This window comes from Myotis brandtii, unplaced genomic scaffold (genome assembly GCF_000412655.1).
Source record: "Myotis brandtii unplaced genomic scaffold, ASM41265v1 scaffold1103, whole genome shotgun sequence".
Classification (NCBI taxonomy): domain Eukaryota; kingdom Metazoa; phylum Chordata; class Mammalia; order Chiroptera; family Vespertilionidae; genus Myotis; species Myotis brandtii.
This window is the reverse complement of record NW_005353762.1, coordinates 324,370-335,913: the sequence shown is the minus strand read 5'-3', so window position 1 is coordinate 335,913 and position 11,544 is coordinate 324,370. Positions and strand designations below refer to the sequence as shown.

General features: G+C 45.5%; 1 protein-coding gene across 1 annotated transcript in view; it reads right to left on the bottom strand.

Moving 5' to 3' along the window:
- Positions 1 to 521: 521 nt before the first annotated feature.
- The window catches only part of TEKT3 (tektin 3), a 30,709-nt gene continuing 19,686 nt past the window's right edge, over positions 522 to 11,544 (bottom strand). Inside the window, exon 7 of the mRNA XM_005857332.2 lies at positions 522 to 841. Within this exon, the coding sequence (XP_005857394.1) occupies positions 625 to 841 (217 nt within the window). The 3' untranslated portion in view covers positions 522 to 624. The remainder of the gene's footprint in view (positions 842 to 11,544) is intronic.

The following is an 11,544-nucleotide window of genomic DNA, read 5'->3' as shown; positions in this document are numbered from 1 at the left end:
AGATGCAACTTCCACTGCTCAGTCATGGCTTCCATAAGCCCTCTCCCTGCTCGAAGATGCCCACCCATCAGTTCCCCCCACACCTCCACCTGGGGCTGAAGGCCCCCACTGTCCCAGGCATCTTGCCTGTTGCATTCCTTCCTATACACCCTGCCTTACGAACCAAATAGCTCTACTGCGATCGCTCCAAATGCACTCTATGGTTTCCCACCTCTGATTTTGCTCAAACTGCCCCAACTACCACACACCAGAGGCCTTGCCTTCTCTCCATGTTGCCTTTGCGGCATCGCTCAGAACCCACCATTTGTGGTTCCCACTCCTCCCTCCCAGATAAAAACCATTTTCCCCTTCCAGCCCACTCATGTTATACAACGAATAAAAAGAGCAATACAAATAAGATTTTACCTTCTCTATTAGATGGATTGTATTTCCCTATACCCTTCCCTTAGCCCAGAAGCCCAGTAAGAGGAAATTAAGGTTTGGATGCAAACCAAAGGCTTTCCAAGACAGGAGACTGTACATTCCATCAATGCAATCCTTTAATAAGTGAACGGATCTGCTTAGGGCTCCACAGACTCTGCTGCTACTTTCCCAGGAGTAAAGAAGCGGCTCCCGGCAGCGTCCCTAGCAGAAGCCCACCAGCCGGAGGGTGTTGGGGAAGCTCTTGCGCATCCCCATGCACTTCTCCTGGTCAATGTACAGAGAATTGGCTTTGACAGCCAGGTCGTGCTCCAGGGTGGCTTTAGTGTGGACCAGAGACTGCAGGGTGTCCTCGGCCTCCCTCAGGCGCTTCTGTAGGGTCTGGATGGTGTCATCCACCTCATACACCTCGTTGACAAGGCTGCGGGAGGAAGAAGCACCCAATTAGATTAGCAGAGGTCACATTCCCAACAGTGGTTATTAGCTGAATTAAGGAAGTGTGTGGTCAGTGAATTCCTATTGGAGGTGTGGCTGCTGTGCTGGAGTCCCCAGAGGCACATGGGTCACACAGTCATCACAACTACTTCATATTGCAAGACTGCAAATAGGAAGCAAGACTGGCATGGGGCTCTAGTATCTGGCCAGGACCACACCCATTCATTACACCCAGAACCCCAAAGGCAAACTAGGCCTATGTTGGGGACAATAGCAAATTTTACACACACACACACACACACACACACACACACACACACACACACTAAACTGTTAAACATTTAATTTTTTAAATAATTACTAAAAATGAAAAAAAATAAAAGCTTAGCTGAATTTTCTTACATTTATTTTATCATTGAAATTATTTTTGTAGTTAGGAAGAGGGGGATAACCAACTAAATTCAGTGACTAGAATTCCGCCCACCCTCGCCACACCCTGGTTGGGTAGAGAGAGGGATGGGTTAATGAACATGCCTCCAATTGTAATGCTCCTCTCCCGTCAACAATGCCCCAAGATAATGCTTCAAGGTCCCAGAGTAAATATACTTGTAAATGTTGAAAACTTAATAGAGCATGAAAATAATGTATTAAATCAGCTACATAAACTGTGAAACAAATTGCAGTTCCAATTAGGTTGTGATGATGAAAAAACATGACACATTTCTCATTAAAACAAAAAGAAAACTTCACAGAAAAATCTAGCATTTCCTCAAGTTCTATGAATTGATATTGTTTTAATTTTTATTTCTTTACTAGTGAACCTTTCCTAAATGTCTGTTGGTCATTTTGCATTTCTTCGGTGAATTCTCTCTCTGTCTTGTACTCCTTTTTCTACTGAGATATTTCTATTTATCTTATTCATTTGCAAAGAGCTTTTTCAGTATCAAGCACATTGATTTTTTTTTTGTCTGCTATGCTTGTGGCAAATGTTTCCACAATTTGTTTTTTGCCTTTTAATTTTGTGATGTTTTTGTTATATGTAAGAGTTCAGTTTTTTGTTGTTTTTTTAAATATATATTTTATTGATTTCAGAGAGAAAGGGAGATAGATAGATAGATAGATAGATAGAAACATCAATGATGAGAGAGAATCATTGATTGGCTGCCTCCTGCATGCCCCACACCGGGGATCGAGCCCGCAACCTGGGCATGTGCCTTGACTGGGAATTGAACCGTGACCTCCTGGTTCATAGGTCAATGCTCAACCATTGAGACATACTGGCCAGGCAAGAGCTCAGTTTTTACTAAGCCAAATCTCTTTTTTCCTTTCTGATTTCTTCCACTGTGTTTAGTTAGAAAATATTTCTCTTCCTGAAGAGCAATTAAGAGCTCCTCTACCCACTGATTTGGCCAATAATATCCAAGGAAGATAACCATGTAGTCACTCAAGAGGAAAATAGGAAACAGATTATAAAAAGATAATCCTATGTAATAAAAGGCTAATATGCAAATTGACCGAACAGCAGAATGACCGGTTGCTATGATGCACACTGACCACCAGGGGGCAGATGCTTAACACAGGAGCTGCCCCCTGGTGGTCAGTGTGCTCCCACAGGGGGAGCGTCGCTCATCCAGAAGCTGGGCTCACGGCTGGCAAGTGCAGCGGCTGTGGCAGGAGCCTCTCCAGCCTCTGTGGCAGTGCTAAGGAGCAGCAAGAAGGTAGGTGGTAAGGAGCAAGGGGTTCTGGACTGCGAGAAAGAGCAGACTGGGCTGAGGACCCCCCTCACACTCCAGTGCATAAATATCATGCACCGGGCCTCTAGTAATAATAATAATAATTAATAATAATAATAATGGCAACTCATTTACCAACTACTTTATTAGTATTATATGTATAATATAGTACATATTAAATGCTACTATGTAGTAAATACATATTCTATCCTAAGTACTTTACATGATTAGACAATTTAATCCTAATAACAACACTCTGAAGTAGATACTGTGATTATCACCATTTTACAGATGAGGAAACTGAGGTACAAGGACCTCAGGTTTTGCATGAAATCCCCACCCACTGCTATTTTTTTAAAATATATTTTATTGATTTTTTACAGAGCGGAAGGGAGAGGGACAGAGTTAGAAACATCAATGAGAGAGAAACATTGATCAGCTGCCTCCTGCACACCCCCTACTGGGGATGTGCCCACAACCAAGGTACATACCCTTGACCGGAATCGAACCCGGGACCCTTCAGTCCGCAGGCCGATGCTCTATCCACTGAGCCAAACTGATTAGGGCCCCTCCCACTGCTATTAATTACCATGCTGCTTCCCTGCTTGACTCTGGTCAGTTGAAAACACAACTTCAAATTCACCAAATTTTAAACAGATATTCAAAGTTAAGGTTTTCTTCATTTTGGGGTTCATTTATCAGTGGACTGGTGGTACATGAGATTAATTAAAATATAGTAATATAAAGAGGGCAGTGACAATGAACAAAAGGGATGTGGACATCCCTAAAGACAAAAAAAGATTTTGTGATCATAGAAAAAATATTCAGACCATATTAAAATCATTATACCAAGGCAATTTAATAGCTTCCCAGAACTTGGCAACTGGAAAATCAATGTGAAAGGTCATGGAGCCTAGCTTCCTTGTTCTACAGATGAGGAAATTAGGCCCAGAGGACTGGTGAACTGCCTTTTAGGGGCCCTCGGCCACGTGTGTTTATAGCTGCACACAGCAGGAAGGTAAGAGGAAGTGAGGAGCCTCGGTGGCCATATGAAGAGCTAGGTCTCTGAGCTCCCTATGAGAAAAGGACAGAAGCAGAGACCGGGATATTGGCCTCGAAACACTGGACCCCTTTTGGTGAGACCACCTCATTTCTACCTGGAATCCCCAAAATGTAGGGTTGGCCCATAATAAACAGGATGCCCCGTTAAATCTGAATTTCAGATGCACGTGTAATTTTTAATTATAAGTATTTTTTAATTGTGGTAAAATACACATAACAAACATTTTACCAACTTGAGTATTTTTAACTATGCAGCCATCACCACCATCTACTCACAGAGCCCTCCCCATCTTGCAAAATGGAAACTCTGCCTCCATTCGACACAAACTCCCCATTCTCCTCCTCCCACCACTGGCCTCCACCTTCCTACCCTCTGTCTCTATGACTTGTAGGGACCTCATATGGGTGGAGTCACAGTGTTTGTCTTCTGTGACTGGCTTGCTTCACTTGGCATATTGTCCTCGAGGTCAGTCCATGTGGGGTAGCAGGTGCCTGAATTCCCTTCCTTTTTAAGGCTGAATAATACTTAGTGTAAGTATTTTTACTTCGCATCAGTATTTATAATTGATTGCATGAACTGTTTGGGGTATATATACTGAAAAATTAATCATTATTTATCTGAAATTCAAATTTAACTGGCTGTCCTGTTTTAATTTGCAAAATCTGGCAACCTGCCACAGGGCCAGTATAATGTCAGGCCCCACGTGGGCTCTCACAGCCTGGACACAAACTCCCCATTCTCCTCCTCCCACCACTGGCCTCCACCTTCCTACCCTCTGTCTCTATGACTTGTAGGGACCTCATATGGGTGGAGTCACAGTGTTTGTCTTCTGTGACTGGCTTGCTTCACTTGGCATATTGTCCTCGAGGTCAGTCCATGTGGGGTAGCAGGTGCCTGAATTCCCTTCCTTTTTAAGGCTGAATAATACTTAGTGTAAGTATTTTTACTTCGCATCAGTATTTATAATTGATTGCATGAACTGTTTGGGGTATATATACTGAAAAATTAATCATTATTTATCTGAAATTCAAATTTAACTGGCTGTCCTGTTTTAATTTGCAAAATCTGGCAACCTGCCACAGGGCCAGTATAATGTCAGGCCCCACGTGGGCTCTCACAGCCTGTTATGATTATTAAAATGGCACCAAAGTAACAATTTTTTTCTACTCAAAATCCATCATGCATGCCTTTCCTACAGGGAGAAGTGTAATCTTATTTAAGGAGTTGCACAAATCACAGTTGTTGTTGAAGTTGGGGGTGAGAGGGTGGAGAGGCCAAGAGAGGGAGCCTCATTTTGTATTCTGAATAGATCTGTACTATTTGAATTTATTTTAAAATCAGAATAACCACACACACAACTTTTGGGAAAAAAGTAAACAAGGTGAAAAGTGTGACATAAAAGTATAACGAAATAATTTTTTCACAGTGTTATGTTGTATTGAGTAGTAGAATATGACAAAATAAGATGAAAACATATTAATGTCAAATAATACCATATGCTATAGCCAGATGACAAAATAGTATGCAAGCAATGTTTACAACAACAACAGCAATCTTGTGCTTGCCATGGGGAAGGAAGCACAGTGCTGGTTGAGGGTCAGGATATTAAATCTACATGCAGAAAGATTCCAGTTTTGTTCTTGTGTTTGGTGGCAAATATGACAAATAGCTAACATTGCTTATTCCTTGATGGCACAAAGAATTAAGGATGATTTTTATTTCTTATTTTATTTTCTGATATTTCTATCATGAACTAATACTATTCTTAAACGCAGAAAGAAAACAATAAATATTTTTCAAAAAGGAAACAATTTTGAGGGACTTGACCTCTCTTTGACCTTCAGAGAGGTTTCTCACATGACTCAGCTGACCTACACAACTGGGAGCATACCTCTCACTTGGACAGTGCAACCATCACACCATGACCCTTTCACAAACTCCCGGAGGGTCCCACCACGCCCTTGTGCTGGGCTCAGCCTTCCTGCTGGCCATGCTAGGGTGTGGCTGGCCCAGGTCTACGCCGGGCATGGAGCAGGTGGGTCCCCAGCACCCAGGCCACCTGTGTGTCCCATCCCAGGCAATGGCCATGTCATCCTGAGGATGCTGAAACAAAACCCTCTGATGATTGTGACCCGCCCTCTCTTCCTCATAGCCCATCCCTCACTCATAGTCCTGTTATTCCGTCTCCCAGAGAACCTCACATGTGCCACAGAGTCCTCCCCTGTGCTCTGTTGGCATGCCCTGGAACATGCCTGCTGTCCCTGACCTCAGCGCCTTCACCCTTCCCATCCCCTCAGCCCAGCACTTTACCCACCACCCACCTGCCCCATCTGCTAATGTGTGCCGTCCTCAAAACCCAGAGGAACAGACTTCTTCTCACGTCCACAGTGTGGGTGTTCCAGGAGCACCAGCGCCCTGAGCCCATCTTGCTTGAGGCTGAATCCAGCAGCCCCTCTCGCAGTTGACAGGCATGCAAAACATGCTTGTTGGATGAGGACCAACTTCAATGTACTAAGTTAGGAAGGTAACGGTGAGAGGTGGGGCACTACCCAGAGGTCCAAGTCTACAAGGTCTTTCAAGAACAAGAACCAGACCCCAAGTAATGGAGACTGTGCTGGAGGGGCCTGGAGGGGCCTAGAGGGGGCCTGGAGGGGGCCTGGAGGGGCCTGGAGGGGGCTTGGAGGTCTGCCTCCATTTGACACAAACTCCCCATTCTCCTCCTCCCACCACTGGCCTCCACCTTCCTACCCTCTGTCTCTATGACTTGTAGGGACCTCATATGGGTGGAGTCACAGTGTTTGTCTTCTGTGACTGGCTTGCTTCACTTGGCATATTGTCCTCGAGGTCAGTCCATGTGGGGTAGCAGGTGCCTGAATTCCCTTCCTTTTTAAGGCTGAATAATACTTAGTGTAAGTATTTTTACTTCGCATCAGTATTTATAATTGATTGCATGAACTGTTTGGGGTATATATACTGAAAAATTAATCATTATTTATCTGAAATTCAAATTTAACTGGCTGTCCTGTTTTAATTTGCAAAATCTGGCAACCTGCCACAGGGCCAGTATAATGTCAGGCCCCACGTGGGCTCTCACAGCCTGTTATGATTATTAAAATGGCACCAAAGTAACAATTTTTTTCTACTCAAAATCCATCATGCATGCCTTTCCTACAGGGAGAAGTGTAATCTTATTTAAGGAGTTTCACAAATCACAGTTGTTGTTGAAGTTGGGGGTGAGAGGGTGGAGAGGCCAAGAGAGGGAGCCTCATTTTGTATTCTGAATAGATCTGTACTATTTGAATTTATTTTAAAATCAGAATAACCACACACACAACTTTTGGGAAAAAAGTAAACAAGGTGAAAAGTGTGACATAAAAGTATAACGAAATAATTTTTTCACAGTGTTATGTTGTATTGAGTAGTAGAATATGACAAAATAAGATGAAAACATATTAATGTCAAATAATACCATATGCTATAGCCAGATGACAAAATAGTATGCAAGCAATGTTTACAACAACAACAGCAATCTTGTGCTTGCCATGGGGAAGGAAGCACAGTGCTGGTTGAGGGTCAGGATATTAAATCTACATGCAGAAAGATTCCAGTTTTGTTCTTGTGTTTGGTGGCAAATATGACAAATAGCTAACATTGCTTATTCCTTGATGGCACAAAGAATTAAGGATGATTTTTATTTCTTATTTTATTTTCTGATATTTCTATCATGAACTAATACTATTCTTAAACGCAGAAAGAAAACAATAAATATTTTTCAAAAAGGAAACAATTTTGAGGGACTTGACCTCTCTTTGACCTTCAGAGAGGTTTCTCACATGACTCAGCTGACCTACACAACTGGGAGCATACCTCTCACTTGGACAGTGCAACCATCACACCATGACCCTTTCACAAACTCCCGGAGGGTCCCACCACGCCCTTGTGCTGGGCTCAGCCTTCCTGCTGGCCATGCTAGGGTGTGGCTGGCCCAGGTCTACGCCGGGCATGGAGCAGGTGGGCCCCCAGCACCCAGGCCACCTGTGTGTCCCATCCCAGGCAATGGCCATGTCATCCTGAGGATGCTGAAACAAAACCCTCTGATGATCGTGACCCGCCCTCTCTTCCTCATAGCCCATCCCTCACTCATAGTCCTGTTATTCCGTCTCCCAGAGAACCTCACATGTGCCACAGAGTCCTCCCCTGTGCTCTGTTGGCATGCCCTGGAACATGCCTGCTGTCCCTGACCTCAGCGCCTTCACCCTTCCCATCCCCTCAGCCCAGCACTTTACCCACCACCCACCTGCCCCATCTGCTAATGTGTGCCGTCCTCAAAACCCAGAGGAACAGACTTCTTCTCACGTCCACAGTGTGGGTGTTCCAGGAGCACCAGCGCCCTGAGCCCATCTTGCTTGAGGCTGAATCCAGCAGCCCCTCTCGCAGTTGACAGGTATGCAAAACATGCTTGTTGGATGAGGACCAACTTCAATGTACTAAGTTAGGAAGGTAACGGTGAGAGGTGGGGCACTACCCAGAGGTCCAAGTCTACAAGGTCTTTCAAGAACAAGAACCAGACCCCAAGTAATGGAGACTGTGCTGGAGGGGCCTGGAGGGGCCTAGAGGGGGCCTGGAGGGGGCCTGGAGGGGCCTGGAGGGGGCTTGGAGGGGCTTGGAGGGGCCTGGAGGTTCAGCTTCCCATCCACCTGCAGGCAGCCTGAGAAGAGGAAGGACACTGCAAAGCCCCCACCCCCCACCCCCTGGCCTCAGGCTCATAGAAGCAGCAACAAGCCATGAGAAATATCCACGCCACGCATCTTCTTTCATCTTAGACCCTGTGCCTGTTTTCTTACTCTCATTGGGGAGGGACAGAATGGAAACCACAGTGTTAAGCTTCTCCCAGTCTGGGATTGCTAAACACAAAACCGAAGAACAGATAAAAAGCATGTTTTGTTGTTGTTTAGATCAAGTTGGATTGAAACTAAGTCTTTTGTGAGGACCCCAGAGTATAAAACATCACCAGGAGACAAGCAGGCCTCCCGGGAGGCTGCTACACAGGCGGCGATGGGCTCCGTGCCCAGGGCTGTGTATGGTCACACTGGGCCTGCTTCTCATCTCCACCGGCCCTGCGCCCTGCCTCTGCCTTCAAAAGGAACCGTGAACCCCAAGGAACAGGAAGATATATGAATATTTACTCCTCGCAGCCAAACAATAGTCTAGTGGAAGATCTATCTGAGGGAACTTTTGAAAATATACACATTAAAATATCAGGGTTTTTTTTGTGTTGTTTTTTTTTTAAGGAATTTAAGGCACATAGAAAGTAGGCAGTTAACACCCTGTGCCCCATTGCTGTGTGAACCCAGACAGCAGGAGGCCACCCTCCCTCCACCTGTGCCATCAGGGACACCCTCCCTCCCTCACGCACACTTCACTCTGGTTCCTGTTCTTGCAGATCACAAGGAGCTGTCCTGCCGAAACCTCTCATAACTTTTGGGGAAATTACAGAATTGAAAAACATTTGCATTCAAATACAAATAAAGCAACCGTAGTTAAAAAATGTATCAAGATTATTTAAGTGAAGTGGAGCCTGGTCTGGCCTGCCGCCAACGATGCCAAGAATGTTTACAATTACTTTTGAAAGAACCCATTTAGAACATTTTAAATGAAAATAAAGGTCTTGAAATGAAAACAGCAATTTTTCTCAGTCCTCACTCCTTTGAGTTTGTGGGCTTATTTTTTCTTCTACTGGCGGGCCAAAGGGCTGCTTTCAGAATGATCAGTGGAAGAGGAAAAATACTCCCCTCCCCCAATAATAATCCTAAATTCCGCCGTTGTTACTCTGGGACCATATTTTTGGCAATGCTATTTTAACAAGAAATCTTTATGGAAACAAAAGCAGGTTTTGTCCTGAAGCCAGTGAAGGAGCAAGGGAAGTAGACATACTACAAAGTCGACAGGAAGTCAGGAAAAGCAGCTCTGTGTGGCTGTGAAGGAGGAAAAGAGTGAAAGCCATTCAGCGCCAGGGAGCCGCTGTGAATGCCCCTGTTGTTTGTCAGGCCAGCCCACCACTCCAAACCCTTTAGGAGAGCGCCCGGCTTGTGCTCCTGTGCTTGCAGGCTGAATCTCACCGCCACTGGTGAGGACGTGGGAAAGCTTCTCAGAGCATGAAACCTCAGTTCGGCTTCTCTTAATCATATCTGCATGTAGCCACAATCTGTGCCCCAGCCCTGACTGGCCAGATGAGTGTGCTCTCCCGGAGCGCAGTCACTGCACACTGGCCATCAGGCACACCTGGCTTCTGGAGGGAGCGCAGCCTGCCCTCAATAATGGGCTCTGTACCAGGGGGGCTCCAGGGAACTCCCTTTGAGAAGCATGTAGTTGGCTGAACTCCTCTGTGGCTATGGCCTCAGACGACAGCTCCCCTGGGAGAAATGCAGTAATCTGTCTGCATACCTTCTCACACGTGCTGCTTAGCATCTGACACAGACCCCCAGGCTGTGTGTGCTGAGTGACAACCTCCTCCTTGGCTCTCGGCCTCATCCTCCTCTCATCCTCGTGAGAGAGATGAGGATGCGGTACTTGCGTTGCTGACTCACCCACACGGGCATTAAGGTCAGAGGAGGTCAGCTACATGGCAGGGGAAGGTGAAAACAGCCCAGTGTGGAAGCTGGGGGAGCAGACGCAAACAGCTTGTTTGGATTCACACTGTGGCTCTCCTTGTACCACCAGGTGCCACATGGACCAAGTCACTCACCCCACTTCTGCCGCAGTTCCCTGATTTGTAACCTGAAGATAATGAATGAGGGGAGGTGAGTGCTCAGGACAGGGGCCAGTGCAGAGTGAGATCACTGGTGGCGCAGCTGCTATTACTGCCTCCATCACCATCTGTATTGTTACTTTCATCATCGTTGGCCCCACGAAGATCACTCTTTCCTTTCCCTCCAGACAACCCACAGTCTCTTTGGTGAAGCTTAGGGTCGTTTTACCCCTTGGATAAAGCCTGAGTGATGACATGGGAATTCTGTCCTGGGCCAGAGACAAAGACTGCTGGCGTCTCTCCCCAGAAACAGCTCTGGACTTCAGGGCTCCCCCTCTGCTCCTGCAGTGGCTCCGCCTCTGCAAAGAAGCATTTGTGACCAAAGAATAGCAACAATGAAATCCAGAGAGAAAAGGCAGAAGCAGGCATTTGGAAATTAGAAATAAAGCCAGAATTAAGGGGGAATACTGGACCCTGGCCAATCACTTACAAGCCCATCCTAAAAGGAGTCTTCAAAGTTAAAATGGTAATAAATACATGCAGTGTTTAGTAGATAAACGGTGGTGTCAGATTCCTCTGGCCGTGTGTGCGCGGGAGATGTATTGATGAAGACCAGCTGGTCTCAATTTCTACTGAGAACAGAACGAGCTGAAATGACCCTAAAACTCTTTAGGGGTCTTAGGGGATCATGAGGATGCTCTTAATGTCAAGAGCAGATGTATTAACCCCCAGAAGAGGCCAAAGAGAGCAAATGGGCAAGAGCAGAGAGAAGGGGTCAGTGGAATTGTGATGCAGGTCCCTTTTCTGACAAGTCTCAGGCACTTAGAATAAATACACAGCAAACCAACACACTCTGCCATGCATAGCGAGGTGTTCTGGATACTCCAGACAACTCCAGAAGCTGAGGAACCCCAAATCCACCTTGGCCTCTCTGAATGAGGCCAACTGTTTATCACTTTTTTTTGTGTGTAATGTTGATATCTGTTCCTTTTTAAAAAAAAAAACTATGGTAAAATATACATACAGAATGTATCATCTCCATTACTTCTAAGTGCACAGTTCAGTGGCATTAAGTGCATTCACATGCTATGCGTCCAACCACCAACATCCGTCTTAAGAACTTTTATCAAACTCCGTGAACTGAA